This window comes from Neltuma alba, unplaced genomic scaffold (genome assembly GCF_004799145.2).
Source record: "Neltuma alba isolate B1F8T4 unplaced genomic scaffold, ASM479914v2 tig00011200_pilon, whole genome shotgun sequence".
In the NCBI taxonomy this organism is placed as follows: Eukaryota; Viridiplantae; Streptophyta; class Magnoliopsida; order Fabales; family Fabaceae; genus Neltuma; species Neltuma alba.
In genome coordinates this window covers 20,705-43,264 of record NW_021635924.1, presented here as the reverse complement: position 1 = coordinate 43,264, position 22,560 = coordinate 20,705, and the positions used below count along the sequence as shown (strand labels likewise).

Sequence of the window (22,560 nt, the reverse complement as noted above, 5' to 3'; positions counted from 1 at the left end):
AATGCCTCCTCTTGCATGTTATTTGCTTTGTGGGCCTTGCATTGGTTATATTAAATTTTGATGTACATTTATAAGTTTTTTGTTTACATTTTGATTTGCAACACGTGAGACATTTTGGGATAAAAATAAATTAATATTTATATTTTTAATATGCATGAAGATAACAAATTTTAGAATAAAATAAGCTATTATTTATATTTAAATTTTAATGGGGACGACAAGTTATAAAATAAAATAGATTATTTATCTCTATCTTCTAAACGCGAAAACGCCTTCTTTCTACAAAAAAAAAAAAAGAAAAGAAAAGAAAGAAAGAAAACACCCTGTATGATTGATCCTAGGATTCCCTCTCCCTTTCTTCTCCATTTTTTTCCTTCTCAAAATCCCAACTCTAATTTTACGGTTTTAATTAAAAACGAATACTTCAGATTTTTGATGTTTTACAAAATCATTATTATAACAATTTATAATTTTCCCTTTTTCCCTTTTCTGTTTTATAGTTGAGGTTTTTTTTTTTACATTAATAATTTTATAAAATATTGATTCTAAGTCATCTATTCTTTTATTTAAAGATGCGAATGAGATTTAAAAGGAAAAAAAAAAGAAAAAAGATGAGAAGCTGGAAGCTTGGAGGGTGTTTGACAACCTTTAAATCATGGTTTCAGAAGCACTTTTCCGCAAAACAAAACAAACTCCTCCACGTATTTACTTCGTAAACCATAAAAGTACTTCTGAAATCATGATTTGGTTTCTATCCAAACACCCCATTGATATTGATATTTTGGGAATTGTGAAGAAGAGATCTCAGGGAGCCGAATAGATTTTTGTTTTCCTTTTAAATCGAGTTGACTATAAATACTTTAATAAAAAATTCTGAATCAATTGAAGATGAGGATGAGTGGAGAGGCATAATAAATTCTGAATATTCACGATCATCGTGCCATTGAAGGTGATGGATGCATCATTGGTCGCCCACTTTGTTATGGCATGCCCATTATTATTATTCTTTCTGTCCACACATTCAAGGGCATGTATGTCTTTTTGCCCTTTCAATTTCTGTCTCCAGCTCATCCAATAGCATCAAGAATAAGGTAAACTACAGGCAAATTTAAGATGTGCTTTTGTTTTTTACGTAGGTGATTTGACTTGGCATATGATTCTTGTTTTTTTGAGTAGGAAACAATTTCTAAAGAAACAAATTAATATAATCATTATTTACTTCAATTTATTCTCATTTTACTTTTAATCATTCAAATTTTAGATTATAAGTTTTGCTGTTTTGGTTTCTCACTTTGATTTGACATACGATTCAATTATTAGAATTAATATGACACTTGTCTGATTAGGATTAGCAATCTCCAATCTTAGTTTAGAAAATCAATAATTAATACTCTTCCGGTCCTTAATGTAAAACCCATTTAATTAATTTGATTAGATTAAGGAAGTTAGGTAAGTTAGTTAATTATAAGAAAAGTGACACATTTTTCCTAAAACACCATAATCATCTTTCTTAATACCCCATCTCCCTCTTCTACTTGATTATGGTTGGGGGAGTATTCATAGGGGTAATTTAGAGAAAATTGATAAATATGAGAAATGGGTCTTATATTTAGGACCAAAATCAACTCAAGAATTGGGTCCTATATTAAAGACCGGAAGAGTATTTTGCAATTGAATAGTTATCATTCTAATTATTAATAGGATTGAGAGGTTGAGTTGAGTCAGATTGAAAAGATTAGTCTCTTACAAAATAGTGAATCTTTACTGGAGGGAGCGACTATATTTAATATCTAACAGTATTTTAAATAAGAGTAACTTTAATAAAAAAAATATGTGTACCTAAAAAAAGTATTTGATCCAAGTAAATGAAGGTTTTTTTTTTCATTTAGATGAAGTATTAAGTTGGAGTTTTGTGTAAAGAAAAATTAGTACTCCTCTGGTCATTGATATAGGATCTAATTATTGAGTTGATTTTAGTCCCAAATATAAGACATATTTATCATATTTATCAGTTTTTTCTAAATTACCTATATAGATACTCCTTTAACCATAATCAAGTAGAAAAAGGAGAGATGATATTAAGGAAAATGATTATGGTATTTTAAGAAAAAATGTCATATTTCTTATAATTAACTAACTTACCTAACTTTTTTAATCTAATCAAATTAATTAAATAGGTCTTATATTAAGTATCATAAGAATATTAAAAGAATTATACACTGATATGATGTTATTTAACTTGATTAGAATTGGTGTGGCTCAATTTTAACCCGTGGTATTACAAGGGAGAAAGACAAATAATGTTAGGCGGATGGCAGTGAGGATGAGGCCACAAAAATGGAATCAAATAGCATCTAATTTATTTGCACTATAATGAGATACCTAATCAGCAGACAAATCAGTGGAATATCATCCCCCATGACCACATAATTGCACGAATGGGACTGCCATTATGTATGTGATTTTAAATTGGATCTGTTCTGATTGATTAAGAACCGCTAATGACTAATACTACCTCCAGTACTTAATATAAAAGCAAGTTAATTAATTTGAGTAGACTAATAAAGTTTGTTAAATTAGTTATTTATAATAAATACGTACAAGTATTATTTTTCTTAAAATATCATTACCAATCCTGTGTATTAGCTTAGAACTTTCATTTGATGGAACCTTTAACATGTGTAATTATCACAAAAACTACTTTAAAAAATTGAATAAATATCAGAGACAAAGTAGATTGCGGTCTTATATTTAATATCAAATTGAATGTCAAACTAGCTCTTATATTAAGAATTGGAGGTAGTATTTAGGAAGTAGCTAGGGATTTTATTTAATAATGCCTGTGATCAACAAAATTTATACATTATCCAGCGCTGCATTGGAGTCATGATGAAGTTAGGAATATTTGCATTTCATTCCTTACACAATACTCAAATTAATTAGTGATAATGGTTGAGATATTGTATCATATCAAAAGGAGTCGCAATCAATTTTACAACGAAGCCAGTCCTTCCCATTTCTTTCTCAATCAATCAAAGTGCGCTTTAACCAAGGCTAAATCTAATAGTTGAAAGCATCCGTGATCATAACTTTAATCTTTTCTAAACTATTTTCTCGGGTCCTTATTTTAAAGAAGAATTACAATCAAGTCTCATAGAAGAAAAATAATTACTAAAAGGTCCCAATAGCAATCTCAACAGTCTGTAATAACAAGTTTTATAGTGAAGAATGACAACTTCTAAAACCTGTTTTGTAATTTTTTTTCTTTCCACGATCGTTATTCTCCCTCATTTTAAGGTTTCTCTGTCCATTTCATCGAAACTAATGAGAGATGGTTAAGCCATTACGTTTATTTGTTTATGTAATAAATTTGTTTATTCTGCTTAATGTCTCATAAAGTGACTTATAATAAGAATGATCCGTGTTTTCTAAAAGATACGTGTAATAAAGACCGGAAGGAGGATTACTTTTGGCCTCAAGCAAGCTGCAAATGATACAACAAAGTCAAACATCATCATTTTGTGGAGTCTGATCTACCATTTTAATTATGCCCATAGTTTCACTTCATGTTATAAACTTGGTACGTGATTTTGTAGCTTGCAAAAGAGAGGCACTTTACTTTTGCCCATTTGGATTTGACTGTGGAGCACAGAGCTAGCAGTGAAATGAGATAAACAATCATGGAACCCAAGTGAAAGCAATAAACCCCAAAGCATTCTGAAAAAGTAATAAAAGGTGAGAACCTAGTTAACCTTCCTGTTATTTTTTTCTCCTAATTCTTAAATAAGGTGAGGTTTAGCCTTCCTAAATGTCAATCCATGAGCTAGTGACCCTAATATAGACTTAGGACCTTACACCAAACTTTAACTAACTTGTTACTCCCAAAGACCTCAGTCAAGGGCATACTTGCTAGAGAAGTAATCTTCAACAATTATTGGATGTGGCCTTGATTGAGAATGACATTTAATTGAGGACCCTCAAGGAGACTTTTTGGACATTTACTAGGGCAATGCATAATTGAAACCCTTTATAGTCCCCATGACGATTACTTGATTCTTCAAGCTTGGCATGTTCCTATTTTGATAAAAACCAACAAGAAATGAAAAGAAACAACAAACAGAACTACTCTAACATTACAAGTAATCAATCTGATCTAAAGGAAGAGGACATAGATATATATATATATATATATAGAGAGAGAGAGAGAGAGAGGCCAAGCGCTCCTGAAAGAGCTTTGTTAGCGAGACAAGCTGCCTCAGTATTCATGTTCCGCCTCCTGCCAATCTCTTTGCATGAACTAACGATATTGCCTCCGTTGAGTGAGAGCACAGTGCAATTAATCTTGCAGAGGCCTTTTTTCCCAAGCTCTCTTTAAGGTAAAACCCATGTAGCTCATGGTCCTATATATTTCAGCATTGTGTATTTGGGGCACTTAGAACATTGTATCTAGCTTTATCAAGACCCTGTTAATTCTCCATGCCTTTCTGAGCAAGGCTGCAGCACAATCCCAGCACAGTGACAACAGACCACAAGCTAAAATTTTATATTATCAAGACTCTGTTAGCGATATTGTATGTTGCTTTATCAGGACTCTAGATCATTAATATTATCTCAAAATAGTGCTGAGTCTACATCCCCAAGCTACTTAAAACACACAATGTGATGGAGGATACTTGTCTAGCAGTTAGGCTGTCTAAAAAAAACTTATAATTTTATATAGATATGATTAAATTACATTGGTGAAATTTAAGTTTATAGATTTATGACGATCATCTTTTTTTTTTTTTCAGGCTTGGGTGGCTATTTTTATTTTTCAATTATAAGGGCATTCTAGTATAAACTCCTTATGTTCTTAATTACAACCAGGACCTGTCAGTCTTCTCAAACAACACTTCTTCAATCACGCCTTTAATCGGGTCAAATCTAGTCATGCTTATTTATCTTATTTAACGCAGACTTAGGGAATGGAGAAGCTTTATTATTTTTATATTTCAAGTAATTTTTTATTTTAGGTGTCACTTTTTTATAAAAATAGATCCATCATTTAAAAAAAGACAAACTAAAATTTTAAATTTGCACTGTCTAAATTAAATTTATGTGAACTACATTTCATCACAACAATAAACATACATGTTACTGTGATTATCATCCATTGATAATGACCTTGATTTGAGGCACACTTTTGACTATCAAATTTGGCTTCAATTGAAGCACACTTAACACAGATGCAGCGCAGCTTGTTCGTTTAATTTTCCAAACCTCACTAACCCATGATTGACGTTAATTTTCTCAGGCGTGAGTGACTATCAAAGAGGCTAGCTTTTATCTCCTAATTTGCAAATTTATATAATATTAATCCTCAAACTTTGTGATTAGTAATTACCCCAGCTTGTTAAAACTTTTTAGAAAAAAACTTTCAAAAAAAAAATTGAAATTACCAAACATCTCAAATTAGGTTCTTGACAGGCCTTGACTTACAAATAACAATATATTTTTGTAAGAATTTCTTATTTCAAATTTAATAATTTTAAACCTTTTTTTGTGAGATTTTCCCAAACTTTTATGGACAAGCCATCAGATTTTTCCTAAATTTTTTATTTGATACCCGTATATTTTTCTCTTTTAACCAAATACTTTAATTTTGCTTTTTTAGCACTACTGGCCCAATAACTTTATTCTGTTAGTATTGTTAGGCTCCGTACAGGAGCTGTAAAACAAATTGAAGGAAAGTATAACTAACTCTAAAATGGTTTTCCCAAACTTCCTTCGCCAGAAAACTTGTGCAAATTTAATATTAACAAAGCAAATTATCCAAACTTAAGACATCTGCATTAAGATGAAAGAAGCTAAAAATAACAATAGCTTTACTTCCAACAGACAACTTATATGCTAATCATCTCAACAGAATTTTTCTATGCTGGTGGTCAACGTTGATTTGGGCACAGCACCAATAATTGCTTCTTTCTTCTCACCATTTTTGAAGATAATGACGGTTGGGATACTTCTGATCCCGTATTGACTTGCGACCGAAGGGCTCTCATCAGTGTTAAGCTTGTAGCACTTCATCTTTCCTGCATATTGCTGTGCTATTTCATCAATTATAGGGTGAATCATACGGCAGGGGCCACACCATGGGGCCCAGAATTCAACCAAAACAGGAGATTCAGATTCCAGGACTAGTGACTGCCAATTTGCCTCAGTAATAGAAGTCACTGCAGTATTTCATTTTAAAAAAAGGTTGTCTTCAGTTACTAATTCTTTCAGACAAGTGAAAAATCCATTGAAACACAAAGAAAGAGATCACAAGGATTTGCATTCATCGGTATCACTACAATCATGAAGAAATCAAGGCATCAGCACAAGAAGGCAGGGTCAGAGACCGGTTACATTTAGTCAATAACTTAGTAACACAATGCAGAGAGGACTAACTTGGTACACGAAAGTTATCAATCATAGGCATGCCAGAATACACTGCAACTGCAAATGCTTCGCACCGACAGAAACTGAAACTGGGAATACTAGTTTCCAATTTCCACAACTAACCCCAAGGCATTGAGATGTCTAAATTCTACATTTGAGCACTTGAATGAATTGGTTCTCTCACCTCAATAGGGGAGGCGTTACCCAACTTACTTGAATGCCCATCAATATATAATCTCATTCTTAGAGAAATTTGATAGAACTCGGGGTGGTAGGTCCTGTCTTGGGCCCAATTCCTGTGATCGAGTGTTTTAGTCAGTTTTGGGCATGCTCCTCATGCATACTTGCTCTTTTGTAGTGCCGGGTCCATCAAAACTTCAAGGTGAGCTGACAGTATGCATTAAGTTAAGCTAATCAGTTCTGTTAGCTGTTGCAAACATATATAGAACTAGTCCCTTTAAAGTAAAATACTAGAATAGCTATACCTAACTGGCATTTTTCTTAATGAGAATGACACCCTAGGACAGCATCTGAGCCCTTTTTTTGACCTGAACCATTAATGATGGAGGAACTTAATAAATCTTTCTTACAGCACAATATTGAAGTTGCATGAGAAAAAGGGAAGAATGCCCCCAATGGCTCAGAGTGTTAGAATGGCTTGGATCAACAAGACATTATATTGATATTATAACCACTCCCATAATGGCATAAAACTTAAACCCCAAATCTAACAGTGTGCTGGACACTTAAAGTAAAAGAGATCATGCATTGAATATGGTCAGCCACTCTGGGAATAACAACTGCAATAGCTCTCAAGATTATATTAATTCCACGTAAGTGGAAAACTGGAAATTACTATATCAGTTTGATGACTTATTGGTTCCACTTTTATAATTCTCTTAATGATGGGTCAGGTTTGCACCATATGTCTTTCTATAGCAAGCAGGAGATGAAAGTCAAAGTAGTGTGGTAGATTTTATATTGGCTGAAACTATTAAGCAATAAATTAGAGCAATCTCCCCATGACTCAAGAAAAGAAAAGAAAGAAATAAGTCACCCAAAAACTGGAATTGAAGCAGATATTTCACGTTGATTTTGTCTGAGTTTCTAATCTAACTCAGAGTTCAACCAAAGAAGTTTTTCTTTTGCTCCCCTCTCCTTGACGGATATCGACATCTAGCATCAAAGTGTCCCATTCCATCAATGTTGAATCCCCAAAAAAACGTAAATTCATGGATTACACCCAAATTCCCTCACCAATTTCTCCACCTCTTCATGATACAATAGAGACAACTCTCCTGGTTGCCACAATCAATTTGTAGAAGTAATAACGTTGGCTTTGCAAGGAAATTAAATTTTGGACTCTGCCACTCTGGTTTATGGATTGCATATGCGCGGGTACCAAAGGGGAAAAGAAATACGCCAAGTCAAAGTGACATTGAGTGTTGATCCAATTTGAAATTGCAAGTGTAAAATGACTATATGTGCATGATGAATTGATTTATAATACTCAATTGGTCCACGTCCAGAGTACGATGGAAGTTAAGTATTGGCTCACATAAACTCCATCATCTAGAAGAGTGACTAGAGAGCAAGGTGATGAAAAAAATTTCTTTCACTTTTATCCTCAGAATTATTAACATCAATCTAGACACTAACACTACAATACAAATTTCCATTCTCACTATACCATCTTCAGATAGTTGTCCAAGAAAAAAAAAAAAAAAACCATTTGCAGATGCTCTGAAGTTTCTATAGCCATGAAATTAAATCCAGAAAGAAACTACAATGAATAAAATCAGCCCCACAAAAAAATCTAAAACCTTTTAACTTAACCAAAACAGAACCCATACGCAAAAAATAAAAGCACACCTCCCGAGGCGGTATCTTGAGCCTCGCACACGACACGCCCACCGCGACGAGCGGTTCTCGAGCGCGAAGCCGGAGAGGAGGAGAAGCGAGTGGTTGAGATGGGTGTGAGCTTAAGGCCTCTGAACTGCGACAACTTAAGAGAGCTGCGACGGGCGGAGGGCAAAGGAACCGAAGAAGCAGAGATCTTCTGAGAGAAGGAAAGGGAAGGAGGAGTGGAGGAACGGGAAACGCAGAGTGAATCCAGAAGAGTGGCCATTGACGAAAGTAGGAGGGAGATCTTGACGAAAATGAAGAATTGAGAAACGAAAATTGTGAGAAACTTTTTCTATAGAAATTTAAGAGGCGAATAATAAGGTAAGCAACAAGTGGGAATGGATGGGAAGAACTAGAACCTGGTAGGTGCTGAGCGCCCCAATCAAACCGCTCTAAAAAGCGGTTTTGGGATAATCAACTCAGACAGGCCCAATCAGACCCAATCTAGGTCACAAATCTTCATATAAAATTGGGCCATCCTTGCCAGGGGCTGCAAGAGTCAGGAGCTATGGGAAAACACGCTTCCATCCAAAGATAGTGACCAACAAGGCTAGATATAGGCAAAATGATTAGTTTTTCATAACATGACAAGTCAAGATTTAAATTCTCATTGATCATGACATGACAAGTTAAGGTTTAAATTCTCATTGAAAGAGGTGCTCACATTTAATGACTGACAGTATTTCGAATAGGATTGCTTTCATAAAAAGATATCTATGCTTTAGCGAAAGAAAAAAAAACCCAACATAGTGAAAAAAAGAGGTCCAAACAACTAGAAAAATTGGGAGAAAAAAAAATCTCTCATTAAAAATTTTATGGATGAAAAGAATATTATAAATCAGAGCAATAATATTTTATGTATGCAAAATTTACAGAGTACTTAATGCTTTGCTTTCTGTGTATAAAAATTAATCAAGTCTTTTTAACCAATAAAATTTTTAATGAGGTATTTTTTTTTATTAAAAAAGCTATTGCATCTTGAAAATTATTGCTACATCTCTTGGAAATCGTTGATACCCTAGGTAATAGAGTTAATGTACAAATTTATCCCAATTTTCTGGCTTAAATTTACTTCTTATCATCATTAAAAATGTTAACAATTAATGTTACTATTTTAATAATAAAAAGTAAAATTGTTATGATTTTAAATTTTTAAGATAATATTAAATGAAAAAACTTTTAAATGCTCAAGGTCACTGAACAGAAACTTTCAGAACCTCCTTAGCCCTATAATATAGGAGTACTACTGATATGCAAATATGTATAAATAATCATGCACTCACCAAACAAACAAGAGATAAATAAGCGTGTTAAACGCTAATTTTCAAAAGGGGACATGAAGGCGCGGGAGCACACATTTCCTGACATTTCCATGATTCCTTCGCTACCAACTCACCTGACCCATCTTGTTCAACATTTTCATTTTTCACACGAAATTATTACGCTTCAATGCTCAAACTTGATTAAATTCGCTTTGCTTAAACAACCACAATTATTACTGATTTTTTTTATTGATGATTTTAGTATTTTCGAGTTAAAATTTAAGTTAAGATTTATTAGTCATCTGATGCTAAATTACCATGACTTTTAACTCATTTAAAGTTGTTGTTCTTGGGGATTCGCCTGGATGTTGGGCACCTGGGTGGAGTTTTCCTTCCCACAAATTAATGGCAAAACAGTAAATATGACAGATCGGGTCAAACATATTCTTTTTCCTCTTCATAACCTCTGTCAAACCATCAACCACACTTCCCTCGTGTCAGTATTCTCAAACTCATGGCTCAACACCACGCGCCAGCCCATTGGACTGTGCTAGCCACACTCTCCTGCCAACGTGTGAACATCATCACCATTTCTTTTCTAAAGAAAATTCCTCAGTCAAACTTCAAGTGCCGTATACCAACTTCTCCATTCATCGTCCTCCTTTGGCCCCCCCCACCTCTTGCTTCTCCCCCTCCCCCCCCTGTTTCTCTCTCTCTGCGCTTCTGGCTATGGAGGAACCGAAGCTGACCCAAGAGCTCAGAGAGGAGAGGCTTGAGCAAAACAAGCTCAAGCAACGCGAGGCGAGCCATGAAGTTCGACTGGCTGCACTAGCCATCACCTTCAACGCACGGCTGAGATCATCGGACATGCCCCTCAACATGCAAGAGCATGCTCTGCGATACACCAGATCACTCGTCGGCGATCCATCTCCTTCCTCCTCGAAGCCCCGTCACAACCCGACCCACTTAGCTCGAGCTCTCAAAAAGGTATTTTTTAAAAAACATTTCATCTAATGATTGTTTTGTATTGATCCTAGCTTGTTTGGTTTGAATGACAACGGACGGTCTGGGCCGGGTTGATAGGAGTTTGACTCGGTGTATGGACCGGCGTGGCACTGTGTGATAGGGAAGAGTTTCGGGTCGTTCGTGACTCACACGGCGGGTGGATTCGTTTACTTCTCCATTGACTCGCTTTTCGTCCTTCTCTTCAAAACGGAGGTCCACTTGGTTACGCAACCACCACCCATTTTGTCTAAATGATCTTATTGGCTTTTCTTAATTGTAAAGCTTTGTCTTTTTTTTGAACGAGTGCACTATGAATTTCGTAAGTCTTAATACTTTAGTTATAGTGAAGTGTTATGCACAGAGAGATTGTCGCGTAGAGAGAAAATTGGGCTGATGACAGAAGACAGATTATCTGGGTGAGAAAAAATAGGTTCTTGGAGTTTTGTATTACAATTAACGAAACTTTCAAATGAACATGGCATTGTCTAAGCATTGCAAACCTTGAATTTGACACTCCAACAATATTGTTGGAAACTGGTGATTCATGAAAAGGAATAAAAATGAAAACTTGCTTTAGCTATGCAAAGACACATGCATGAACTGGTGATCATTATGATGAGAAACTTGGCGAAGAGAGATATGATTCACAGGTAAGTTTGATGAAAATATGAAAAACATGATGTTGGCCTGGTTGGTTTTGTGTCAGTTATGTAGGGATTGGTGTGTCGTCTTGTCCTGATGCTAGCTAGAGAGTGTGGGATGTCCCATTGATTTGCCATTTATAGAAGCGGTTTATCTTTTAGCTCTTACAATTCCCTAAAATTTTGGTCTTTGCTCTCTGGGTGCCATGTTCTCCATGTTTCATGATGCTTGTACGCCATTATTCATCCCACGTTCTTCAAATCTTCTCAATATGACTTTCTTTCGGGACTCTTCGCCTCTTTGACGGTGAAAAGTTTAGTTAAATTAGGTTTGGAAACTCCATTAAGGTTTGTTTTAGGATTTAAAGAGCATTTAGATCGCCCATTAATGAAAGCCTTGCATCGACGACAAGATTGGAACCTATATAGCCTATGGAATGTGAGTTATTTTTTGGTAATTGTACCAACCATTATTAATGGATTCTTAATTTTTTCTTTGACACAAGTTCATATACATGTAGGCCAATCAGAGTATTTTTTAGCTCCTACCTTTTTTGGTTTTAACTTTCAGAATTATTTTTACATAAATTGAGATAACACTTTTCTTACATACTACCTCCAGTCTTAAATATAAAATTAGTTGAAAGTTTTAAATATAAGATCTCAATTCATTTTGTTTCTAAAATTTATATTGTGTTCTCAAAAATATCCTTGCTGATTGTAAGATATTTACACTCAAGTATAATTCTAATGTACTATCTCCGGTCCTTAATATAAAAATCAGTTGCCTAATTTAAATAGATTAAAAAAATTAGTTAAGTTAGTTATTTGTAACAAATAAATACTTTTTTTAAAATATCCTTATTAATCAAGTGTATTTACTACAACAATTATTATTATAAGGACTATTTTAAAGAAATGGATAAATATGAAAAAACAAAGTGGATTGAAATCTTATATTTAATACTCCCTCCGTTCCTTCTTATAAGAGACATTTAATGCTTATGGCATGTTCCCATATATAAGAGACACTTAAAAGTTGTCTCTATTTTTTTGTATTGATTTTCTATTTTACCCCTATTTATTTTGTCTCCAACTCACACTCTTTCTCCCTCCCACTTCTCTTTCTTTTAATAATTTAATTGTTCTCTCTCATATTCTCTCTCCTTATTAATGGGGGCATTGTTGGAAAAAACATTATACTTTTTACACATTAATTGTCCCCAACTAATTTTAACTGTTTTTTTGATCAACGTAATTTGGTTATTTGTCTCTTATAATAAGGAACGGAGGGAGTATCAAAATAAAAGTCAAATAAGCTCTTATATTAAGGGCCGGAAGTAGTACATGATTGAATGAGAATAATTTATAAAAGTCATATACATTTATTACAAATAACTAACCTGACTAATTTTTTTAATCTTTTCATATTAGTTATCTAATTTTCATATTAAGAATAAGAGGTAGTGCTTGCTTTGTAACTAAAAACTACTTCCAAACGTTTATCCAGATACGTAGAATGGGATACACATGGTCGAGATTTTTTTTCTCCACTTTTTGAAAAAAAATTTTAAATGAGACACATTCCGTACCTTTATTAACAGATACTTTTTTTTTTTTTTTCTTTGACACAAGTTCATATACATGCAGAAGGGCCATTGAGAATATCAAAATTTATGTCCATGCCGTGTCGTGTGAGACTCAACAAGTAAGCCAATCGGAGAACTTTTTAGCTCCTATTTTGTTTTTGGTCAAAAGAGCTCCTATTTGAAAGCATTCCAAAAAAAAAAAAAGAACCATTTAGTGGCACGTGATCAAAGGGGCGTTAATTTGTTTTAACTTTTCAAAATTATTTTTACATAAATTGAGGTAACACTTTTTTTTTATAATCAAATCGCACAAAAGAGAAATAATTATCAAAAGGTCTCAATAACAACCTCAACAGTTTATAATGGGAAGTCCTATGGTAAGAATAATAACTTCTGGAACTTGTTTTTCAATTGTTTTCCTTACTTGAGAGCTGGGATCTCATTGTAATTCTTCCTTTTTTATATACTACCCCAAGTTTTAACTATACAAATTAGTTGAAAGTTTCAAATATAATATCTTAATTCGTTTTGTTTCTTAAATTTATAATATGTTCTAAAAAAATCCTTATTGATTGTAAGGTATTTACATCCAAGTATAGTTTCAATGTACTACTTCCAGTTCTTAATATAAGAGCTAGTTGCCTAATTTGAATAGATTAAGAAAATTAGTTTAGTTAGTTTTTTGTAATAAATAGGTGTTATCTTTCCTAAAATATCTTTGCTAATCAAATGTATTTGCTAGAACTACTATTATTACAAGGACTACCTTAAAAAAAATGAATAAACATGAGAGACAAAATAGATTTGAATATTATGTTTAGGACCAACACAAAAGTCAAATGAGCTCTTATATTAAGTATTAAAAATAGTATATGATTGAATGAGGATTATTTAGAACAGTTAATATGCATTTGTTACAAATAACTAATTTAACTTTTTTTTAATATTTTTAAATTAGTTGTCTAGTTTTCATATTAAGAATAAGAGGTAGTACTTACTTTTTTTTTTTTGAGTGGAAAAGGAATATATTAATCAAAATATTTACAGTAAGCGGTTACAAACTTTAAGCAGTGCCAGCAATACAATCTAAGACACCTTTCGCACTAAGAGGTAGTACTTCATAACTATAAAACTACTTCCAAAAATTTAATCTAAACACTGATTGTAGAATGAGACACAGATAGTCTAGATTTTTTTTAACTTTTTGGAAAAAATATATTTTAAATGGGTAAAAATATAAAGTAAAATTGAATTAATTGTTTAACCATCAGTCTTTTAAATATGATTTTATTATTAAAAATTTTGTACATAGACAGTTGAAATTGTATTTGGACAATGCATATTTTTTTATTAAAGGTAATCATATTCAGAGTACTATCAAACACTAAATATAATACTTTTCCTAATAAAAATTAGAACAGTAATTTCTTTCACTAAATCAAACTCCCGTTTGCTGGACAATACATATTTGATCACAGTAATAGACACCATCACAAATAAGAGGCTTATGAAATTGACACGAGGGGGTTGAGACTTGAGAGGGCTACGCGGTGATATCTTTTGTTGTTGGGGCTCATACCACCGGTGCCATGTGTCCATCCTAATTGGCCAAGGGGACCTTCCCCTGGTTACAGTCATTTTTGGGCTGACCTTCCTCAAGCTTTCTTCTGCTAATCTAAGTACGTCTAACGCTCTAAAAATAAATAATAAAATACAAAATTCCAATCAAAATGAGTAATATACCAAAAAGGAAGCGAAAAACGACTAAATGCATTTTGTATTATTGGAAAGCCATTTGAAAATGTTAAGAGGGATTTATGAGCTTACAGAAATTTACATAAATATTTTCTGAAGAATCGTTGCATGATAATCTATTAACAACTCTGAATGGGCCGACACACATAGGGACGGGCGGGACCCAACCCAATCGACTGGAGTACATTTTGTTTTTGGTACAATCTTCCCCGCGGATTTTGGTTTCTAAACACAACAGTCACCTTCTAAATTTGAGCATTTTTGAAATTAGAATAATTCCAAAATACCGCCGGATGAACCAAACCAAGGTTGAAATTCCGGACAAGAGAGGTGCCAACTTAGAAAATATTTAGATAGAATCAAAACCATAATTTTAAAAATATATTTACAGTGTACGAAATAAATATGTGAAAGAAGTTATTTCGTTTTGCAGAAAAATATCTCTGAAAAGCACTTTTAGGTACTTCCAAACACTCTGTTAGAATAGAATAATAACTTCAACAGTATTGCTTAGCATGAGAGAAAACTAGCTTGGCACCTCACTCCCTTCACTGGGAAGGGCTCACATTCACATAAAGTTGAATGGCCGCTCGCTTTCTTAATGAAGACATGTTGAGGTCTTCCTTACTCATAAAATCAGTTTCATCTCAGTAATACTTGGTCCTCTGTTTCTGCTTCTATATATTACGTCAACAAACTTTACAAAACACGACTCTCAAATTTCAGTTTCGCCAGTTTTTAAAAGTTGCAGATGATGATTCAAGTGATGGCATCTAATTGAAATGGAGCCCCAATTGACAATTTATAGCAAATGGAAAACGCAGGGGATTCACAAACTATGTTCTTCTAAAGACATCATCAACCGCAACAAGAAAGCCTCTACCAGAAAACAAGAAATACGACCGACAAGGATGCAGGATATGATTATGAACAATATGTCACAAACAAAACATATATACATATATAGTGTGTTTGATAGGAAATAAAAGTTATGTGACTAATGAACATAAAATGAATAGGTGAGATTATTTGACTTAGGTGTTAAATGTTTAAGACATGAAGAGTCCACAATAAAAATAATGAGGGATCAAACAGTAAGATTTCATCAAGCAAAGCACATAAAAGAGACACTGATTAATGAAACTCGTAACACTATAATGATAGGTGTTTAGTACTGAATGCCTGTTTCTCTCACTTCTTCCTCCTAGGCTTGTCATCGAATTCCTCTTCGTCGTCATCGTCAACGTCCTCACCAAACTTGCCATCGAACTCATCCAAGTCCTCATCGAGATCATCATCATCATCATCGAACTCATCAACAACGTTATCGTCGTCGAACTCTTCCTCACTATCGATCTGTTTTCGAGATGACGACGAGCCTCCTCGACCCCTTGCCCACAGAGATCCGCCGACAGCAGAACCTGCTGTCTGAAGGCACTGACGGGCGCTGTGAAGGCCTTCTTCATCAACTAGAAGCTTCTGGTTTGCTCCGACAAAATCGGAGAGAAAAAACGTAGGAGAAGGAGGTGGAAGCTGCGATTTCTCGGCGAGAAGAAGACGAAGGGATTCGTCGATGACTGTTGATTGAGCAATAGGGGTAGTGAGGCGGAAGGGTTTGCGAAGGAATTGGGAAGTGACATTGGAGTGGGGCTTGAGGAGCGATCGTGTTGCCATTTTGCAGAGACTGTGACTGAGAGCAGAACAGGGAAGGGTTACTTAAAGAGTAACCAAACAAAGCAGGGTTTAGGGTTTTGAGTGCGGCCGCCTACGTGCTACACCCCTCTAATAGGAAAGGGCAGGTTCTAGAGACTTCATGCTTATTTGCCACGTGTATCAAAAGGATCGGTTTTCTTTTTCTTTTTGACGCAAGCAATAACCCTAAAATAATAATGTAATTGAATTTGCATTGCCTAGGCATCTTGAAATTTATCATTTTGATATTAAACAACTAACTCCGGCAAAAAAAAACAACATATTTATAATTGATGTCAAACTTATGAAATGTTTAACCTTCGTAAATGCCACCATTTTAATTTAAACCTGGTCAAAATCTGAGTCGTAAGCCATAAAATGAAAATAATATGGGTTTTATTAAAGAAGAGGAAAAAATATATAGGTAATTCCATTTCCTACACATGCAATAACACCATCATCTGAAAGCGCATGCTTAAGGTTCACCAGCAAACGTTGTCAACTGCTATCCTAAGTTGCGGTTAGTCGTTTCCTATTCTTTTATATAATAATTTTAAAAAAATTTCGGATGTTGCCGAAATTGAAAAGGAGCAAGAGAAAGTTCATTTGAACATCCAATTACAGCATTTTGTCCTTCCAAACACTCTGTTAGAATAGAATAATAACTTAAACAGTATTGCTTAGCATGAGAGAAAACTAGCTTGGCACCTCACTCCCTTCACTGAGAAGGGCTCACATTCACATAAAGTTGAATGGCCGCTCGCTTTCTTAATGAAGACATGTTGAGGTCTTCCTTACTCATAAAATCAGTTTCATCTCAGTAATACTTGGTCCTCTGTTTCTGCTTCTATATATTACGTCAACAAACTTTACAAAACACGACTCTCAAATTTCAGTTTCGCCAGTTTTTTAAAAGTTGCAGATGATGATTCAAGTGATGGCATCTAATTGAAATGGAGCCCCAATTGACAATTTATAGCAAATGGAAAACGCAGGGGATTCACAAACTATGTTCTTCTAAAGACATCATCAACCGCAACAAGAAAGCCTCTACCAGAAAACAAGAAATACGACCGACAAGGATGCAGGATATGATTATGAACAATATGTCACAAACAAAACATATATACATATATAGTGTGTTTGATAGGAAATAAAAGTTATGTGACTAATGAACATAAAATGAATAGGTGAGATTATTTGACTTAGGTGTTAAATGTTTAAGACATGAAGAGTCCACAATAAAAATAATGAGGGATCAAACAGTAAGATTTCATCAAGCAAAGCACATAAAAGAGACACTGATTAATGAAACTCGTAACACTATAATGATAGGTGTTTAGTACTGAATGCCTGTTTCTCTCACTTCTTCCTCCTAGGCTTGTCATCGAATTCCTCTTCGTCGTCATCGTCAACGTCCTCACCAAACTTGCCATCGAACTCATCCAAGTCCTCATCGAGATCATCATCATCATCATCGAACTCATCAACAACGTTATCGTCGTCGAACTCTTCCTCACTATCGATCTGTTTTCGAGATGACGACGAGCCTCCTCGACCCCTTGCCCACAGAGATCCGCCGACAGCAGAACCTGCTGTCTGAAGGCACTGACGGGCGCTGTGAAGGCCTTCTTCATCAACTAGAAGCTTCTGGTTTGCTCCGACAAAATCGGAGAGAAAAAACGTAGGAGAAGGAGGTGGAAGCTGCGATTTCTCGGCGAGAAGAAGACGAAGGGATTCGTCGATGACTGTTGATTGAGCAATAGGGGTAGTGAGGCGGAAGGGTTTGCGAAGGAATTGGGAAGTGACATTGGAGTGGGGCTTGAGGAGCGATCGTGTTGCCATTTTGCAGAGACTGTGACTGAGAGCAGAACAGGGAAGGGTTACTTAAAGAGTAACCAAACAAAGCAGGGTTTAGGGTTTGTGAGTGCGGCCGCCTACGTGCTACACCCCTCTAATAGGAAAGGGCAGGTTCTAGAGACTTCATGCTTATTTGCCACGTGTATCAAAAGGATCGGTTTTCTTTTTCTTTTTGACGCAAGCAATAACCCTAAAATAATAATGTAATTGAATTTGCATTGCCTAGGCATCTTGAAATTTATCATTTTGATATTAAACAACTAACTCCGGCAAAAAAAAACAACATATTTATAATTGATGTCAAACTTATGAAATGTTTAACCTTCGTAAATGCCACCATTTTAATTTAAACCTGGTCAAAATCTGAGTCGTAAGCCATAAAATGAAAATAATATGGGTTTTATTAAAGAAGAGGAAAAAATATATAGGTAATTCCATTTCCTACACATGCAATAACACCATCATCTGAAAGCGCATGCTTAAGGTTCACCAGCAAACGTTGTCAACTGCTATCCTAAGTTGCGGTTAGTCGTTTCCTATTCTTTTATTAATGTTTTACAAACAATTTCGGATGTTGCCGAAATTGATTCTCAAAGGAGCAAGAGAAAGTTCATTTGAACATCCAATTACAGCATTTTGCCCTCCATGTGCCTTAAATTGAATTTTAGAGTTTTACAAGTCTTTCGAAACGGGCAGATGCCCATTAAGAAAAGAGACACAGAAGTGAAAGAAGCAATGTTTTTAAACAGTGAATTCACAACCCTCCTTCTTACTTTAACAGTCTAATAGCATAAAAAAAATTAGGAATGGTACCAAGTTGGTCCTATCCTTGACTTTAAACCTTACCCCAAGTTCATTCTCATGCAAGATGATATATGAATGATTTCTTAAACAGGGGCTAACACTAACTATTCAAATGACAACAATGGATGTGCCTGCATAATTGTTAACAGAAATAAATGAAGCCTCCTCAGTGAACAAAAATCTTCACAAGACATGTCCTGATGAGGGAGTAGGTAAAGGGATATAGAAACCAGACCCAATACGCAAAGTCCATCTCAATCTTCAAAATTGAGGCTGATGCCAGATGAGCTATATTGGCTTCAGCTCAATAGCAGAACTACTCTAAACAATTTACATAGATTTATCAGCACTTCTGCCAACTAGGCCTATATTGGCATATTCAAGTTTCACTTAGAGAGTAGTTGAGTAGAAATTAAATCATGCTTTTAAAAGTAATTTTACAAAAAAGAGTTTTATCTCATACGTGAAAGCACTTTTTAAAGTGCTTTCAGAAAAACCAAACAACCCTTAATTATCTAGTAAATAAGGTTGTCAAATCATTTACGAACACCCCGTCAAACTCATAAGCTACGCATCCAAGTGATAAGAAAGCCACGCTGACTTACGCTAGAAGGAGAAAGGCACAGAAAACCAAACAGCACTTTTTGTTTAATTTTTAATTCCTTATTTTGCTGTTGCTTAATTTTAAATTATGGTTGAGAGATTCTCATCATCAAATTAGTACTCACATTGTTGTTAAGGGCTCCCAACATTACTGTTTAGTTTTTAGAGTCAGTTCCAAGATTTTAGAAATCATTTCCGGATTTTATTTGACTATTTTAATATAATTTCAATTCATAAACGGAGTAGCCATCATATCATAGAGCTGGTCACAAAAGCAATGACATGAGTTTTATCCTTATACAGTTTCAAGACCAATAATATGAAGAATCTCTAAAGGATACCATAAAACTCATGTCATTACTTCAGGGACTAGCGGCTAGTCTATTTATAGACTGAAATTATATTAAAATCATCAAATAAAATTCAGAAATAATCCTTAAAATCATCAAGTTGGACGTTCGAATCCCTTAACAATAATATAGATCCTTTTTTGACTACGAAAATCTCTCAAATAATTCAAATTTAAGTAGCAGAAGAATAAGGACTTCAAAAACTATGAAATAAAGAAATGCTAATTGATTTTCAGTTTCTTTCTCCTTCTAACGTGCAGCATGGGTTTCGTATTACCCAGGAACTGGAAACAGAGCTATGTTTGTGTGCCACATAACAAGACACACTACATACCGCCTCTAATTACTGGTAGGTATGAACACCTCAAAATTTGTCATAATACATTATTTGTGTTACTGTCAGTGTCCGTACTAAAATACCCATTGGCCCATGGCCCCGAGTCATGCAGCTCATAACTGAATGAGTCTCATTCATGGTGAACCATTTCCTCTAGCCAAACTAATACAAAGAAATCGATGACTAAACGTAGTAACGTACTTATTGGCTCAGTACAAATATTGAATATGCATTAAAAGAAAAATAGGAAGATAGATGCTACGAATCAACCAGCCAATTCTAATAATAAATTTTGGACAAAAATTATCTTGCCCCAGAAAGTTGAACAGTGCAAAATCATTGAGGAACTTGATTCTAGACAAAACGTTCGGAAAGAAAAACCAAAGGACAACCAAATCAAGCTTTTCATAATTTAAGTTACAGTTGAGCATATTACCTAAAGAGGCTACGATAAATATACTTCTCCTCATCCTCAGTCTTCACCACCGTCAAATCCTCTTCCATGAATTCCTTTCCTCCGCAATCTTCGACACACCCAATTCAATCACCACTCTTATCAGTCCACCCACATCATTTCCCCCATAAACACATAGAACCACCAAAATCTATCTATCTGGGTTCAAACAGAATCCCCCAAGCAGTACTTTTTACAAACACCTTATGGGCAATCTTTGCAAAGCTAAGAGCTCCCACGCAATCTATAAACTATGCGACCTCTAGACGAGTCATACCGACTAACTTCAACTTTGACTCTATCTCCCGGCAAAATTCGAACGAAATTCTTCCTGATTTTCCCAGAAATATAACCCAGAATCAAATCCTCATTATCGAGACGTACACGGAACATGCCGTTGGGAAGGGACTCAGTAATCAAGCCTTCGTGCACCCATTTCGACTCATTGGATCGGTCAGCAGGAGGAGACTTGGCCTGAACGAGAAGAGTTTCCAGAGGCTTAGTCTCCAATAATGGATGAGATTTAAGGAAAAGGGGGCTGCGAAAATGGGAAATGGAATTCGATTGAAGTCTGAGCGGGGCAAAAGCGGGTCTCGGAGAAGGAAGAAGATGGGCATGGAGGATTGGAGTGCGATATTGGAACGAGGATGAGGCTAACATCTCTGCGTTAATGGAGAGGTTTCGTTGTGAATGGGGTCGAAGAAAGAATGATACGAGACCTCGTGTTAAGCTGTTGTTTGCCTAGTTGAAGCCATAGGATAGAAGTACAGGGAATTTGCGGGGATAAGGTTTAACGGGCTAAAGAAAATTTGGAGATATCGAGAAAATGAATTAAAATTCCTCTTAACATGAATAGCAAGAAAGATGCTAAGACCTTGTAATTCAAGGATGCGAAACATCTTCTAAGTTTTTTTTTTTTTTTTAAAGTGTGGGGCTTTTTTTTTGGAGTTATTTTAGAATTTTAGGTCATAGTTCTGTCTAATATTTTTGGCCTAATGAATCGAGAATTATGAGAGAAGAATGTCTCCACTAACTTTTCTTATCACTTCCTATCCACTTAATTTCTTTATCATTGGATTAACTCCCAGTGGTTGAGATTTAAATTGAGTAAAAATATTATTATAATATTAAACATGATAAAAATTTATCATATTAAACTACTTATATCAAATTTTAACACTTAACAGTATATTTATTTATATATTTTTATTATTTAATATTTAATATTTTAATAATATATTTTTAATAATATGTTATTAAATACTACCTCCGGTCCTAATTATAAGATCTTATTTATAAACTATAAATGAGATCTTATAATTAAAACCGAAGGTAGTGAATCTTAGCCATTGAAGTTTGATCTAATGATGAAAATATTAAGTGGAGAGAGGGGCTAGTGAAGACATTCTTCTCTCAAAAATTATGCTTTTAGATTTGTTCAAAAATAAAAGTTGATTTGTTATAATAATTTCACAATCTAAAATACAAGCAAACTAATCAAATAAAAAATAGATCTTATTGTAGTAAGTCCTAAAAAGTGGTATGTCACAGTGATCAAAAGAAAAGTGGTATGCTACAATATTGTTTGGAAAAATATTATGTAATTTTCCGCTTAAGAAAATCGCATGCTTGTTTTCATTATAATATTTTAATTAAATTTTATAGTTTTTTTGTCAATCAAAATGGCATAAACATGTTTATTAATCCATTTAAGATGTGTTTAATTTGGCATTTGTACGTGTACAAATGCTAATAAATGCATGCACAGAGGTGGGGGGAATATTAATACTACCTCCGGTAAATATGTTCTAAAACTAGTTGAAATAAACTTCAATACTCCATTTTGTGAGAAGGGGAGAGAGAGAGAGAGACAACTTTTGTGA

The 22,560-nt window shown here is 34.5% G+C and overlaps 5 protein-coding genes across 5 annotated transcripts; 1 reads left to right on the top strand and 4 right to left on the bottom strand.

The window, feature by feature from the left end:
• Positions 1-5,736: 5,736 nt before the first annotated feature.
• LOC114762217 (thioredoxin 1) lies at positions 5,737-8,611 on the bottom strand. Its single transcript, XM_028951680.1, has 2 exons — positions 8,293-8,611; positions 5,737-6,212 (listed from the first exon to the last, which is right to left on the bottom strand). Exons 1-2 carry the CDS (start codon positions 8,546-8,548, stop codon positions 5,899-5,901), a joined length of 570 nt encoding a protein of 189 aa, XP_028807513.1. The 5' UTR covers positions 8,549-8,611; the 3' UTR covers positions 5,737-5,898.
• A 1,654-nt stretch (positions 8,612-10,265) lies between these two features.
• Positions 10,266-11,182, top strand: LOC114762221 (dynein light chain, cytoplasmic-like). Its single transcript, XM_028951685.1, has 2 exons — positions 10,266-10,574; positions 10,671-11,182. The coding sequence occupies exons 1-2, from the start codon at positions 10,317-10,319 to the stop codon at positions 10,845-10,847; spliced, it is 435 nt and encodes a 144-aa protein (XP_028807518.1). The 5' UTR covers positions 10,266-10,316; the 3' UTR covers positions 10,848-11,182.
• A 4,586-nt stretch (positions 11,183-15,768) lies between these two features.
• Positions 15,769-16,251, bottom strand: LOC114762215 (prostatic spermine-binding protein). Its single transcript, XM_028951677.1, has one exon. It carries the CDS (start codon positions 16,249-16,251, stop codon positions 15,769-15,771), a length of 483 nt encoding a protein of 160 aa, XP_028807510.1.
• Positions 16,252-17,631: 1,380 nt separating this feature from the next.
• LOC114762214 (prostatic spermine-binding protein-like) lies at positions 17,632-18,114 on the bottom strand. Its single transcript, XM_028951676.1, has one exon. The coding sequence runs from the start codon at positions 18,112-18,114 to the stop codon at positions 17,632-17,634; it is 483 nt and encodes a 160-aa protein (XP_028807509.1).
• A 2,333-nt stretch (positions 18,115-20,447) lies between these two features.
• Positions 20,448-21,457, bottom strand: LOC114762219 (translation initiation factor IF-1, chloroplastic). Its single transcript, XM_028951681.1, has one exon. The coding sequence runs from the start codon at positions 21,335-21,337 to the stop codon at positions 20,903-20,905; it is 435 nt and encodes a 144-aa protein (XP_028807514.1). The 5' UTR covers positions 21,338-21,457; the 3' UTR covers positions 20,448-20,902.
• Positions 21,458-22,560: the final 1,103 nt, after the last annotated feature.

What these genes read in the sequence shown, in the direction of transcription:
- LOC114762215 (XM_028951677.1), bottom strand. Translation starts at nt 16,251, where the DNA reads ATGGCAACACGATCGCTCCTCAAGCCCCACTCCAATGTCACTTCCCAA.
- LOC114762221 (XM_028951685.1), top strand. Translation starts at nt 10,317, where the DNA reads ATGGAGGAACCGAAGCTGACCCAAGAGCTCAGAGAGGAGAGGCTTGAG. An exon ending in TAGCTCGAGCTCTCAAAAAG is followed by an intron (nt 10,575 to 10,670) that starts GTATTTTTTAAA and finishes CCGGGTTGATAG; the next exon opens with GAGTTTGACTCGGTGTATGG.
- LOC114762214 (XM_028951676.1), bottom strand. Translation starts at nt 18,114, where the DNA reads ATGGCAACACGATCGCTCCTCAAGCCCCACTCCAATGTCACTTCCCAA.
- LOC114762219 (XM_028951681.1), bottom strand. Translation starts at nt 21,337, where the DNA reads ATGTTAGCCTCATCCTCGTTCCAATATCGCACTCCAATCCTCCATGCC.
- LOC114762217 (XM_028951680.1), bottom strand. Translation starts at nt 8,548, where the DNA reads ATGGCCACTCTTCTGGATTCACTCTGCGTTTCCCGTTCCTCCACTCCT. An exon ending in TCAAGATACCGCCTCGGGAG is followed by an intron (nt 6,213 to 8,292) that starts GTGTGCTTTTAT and finishes GAAATACTGCAG; the next exon opens with TGACTTCTATTACTGAGGCA.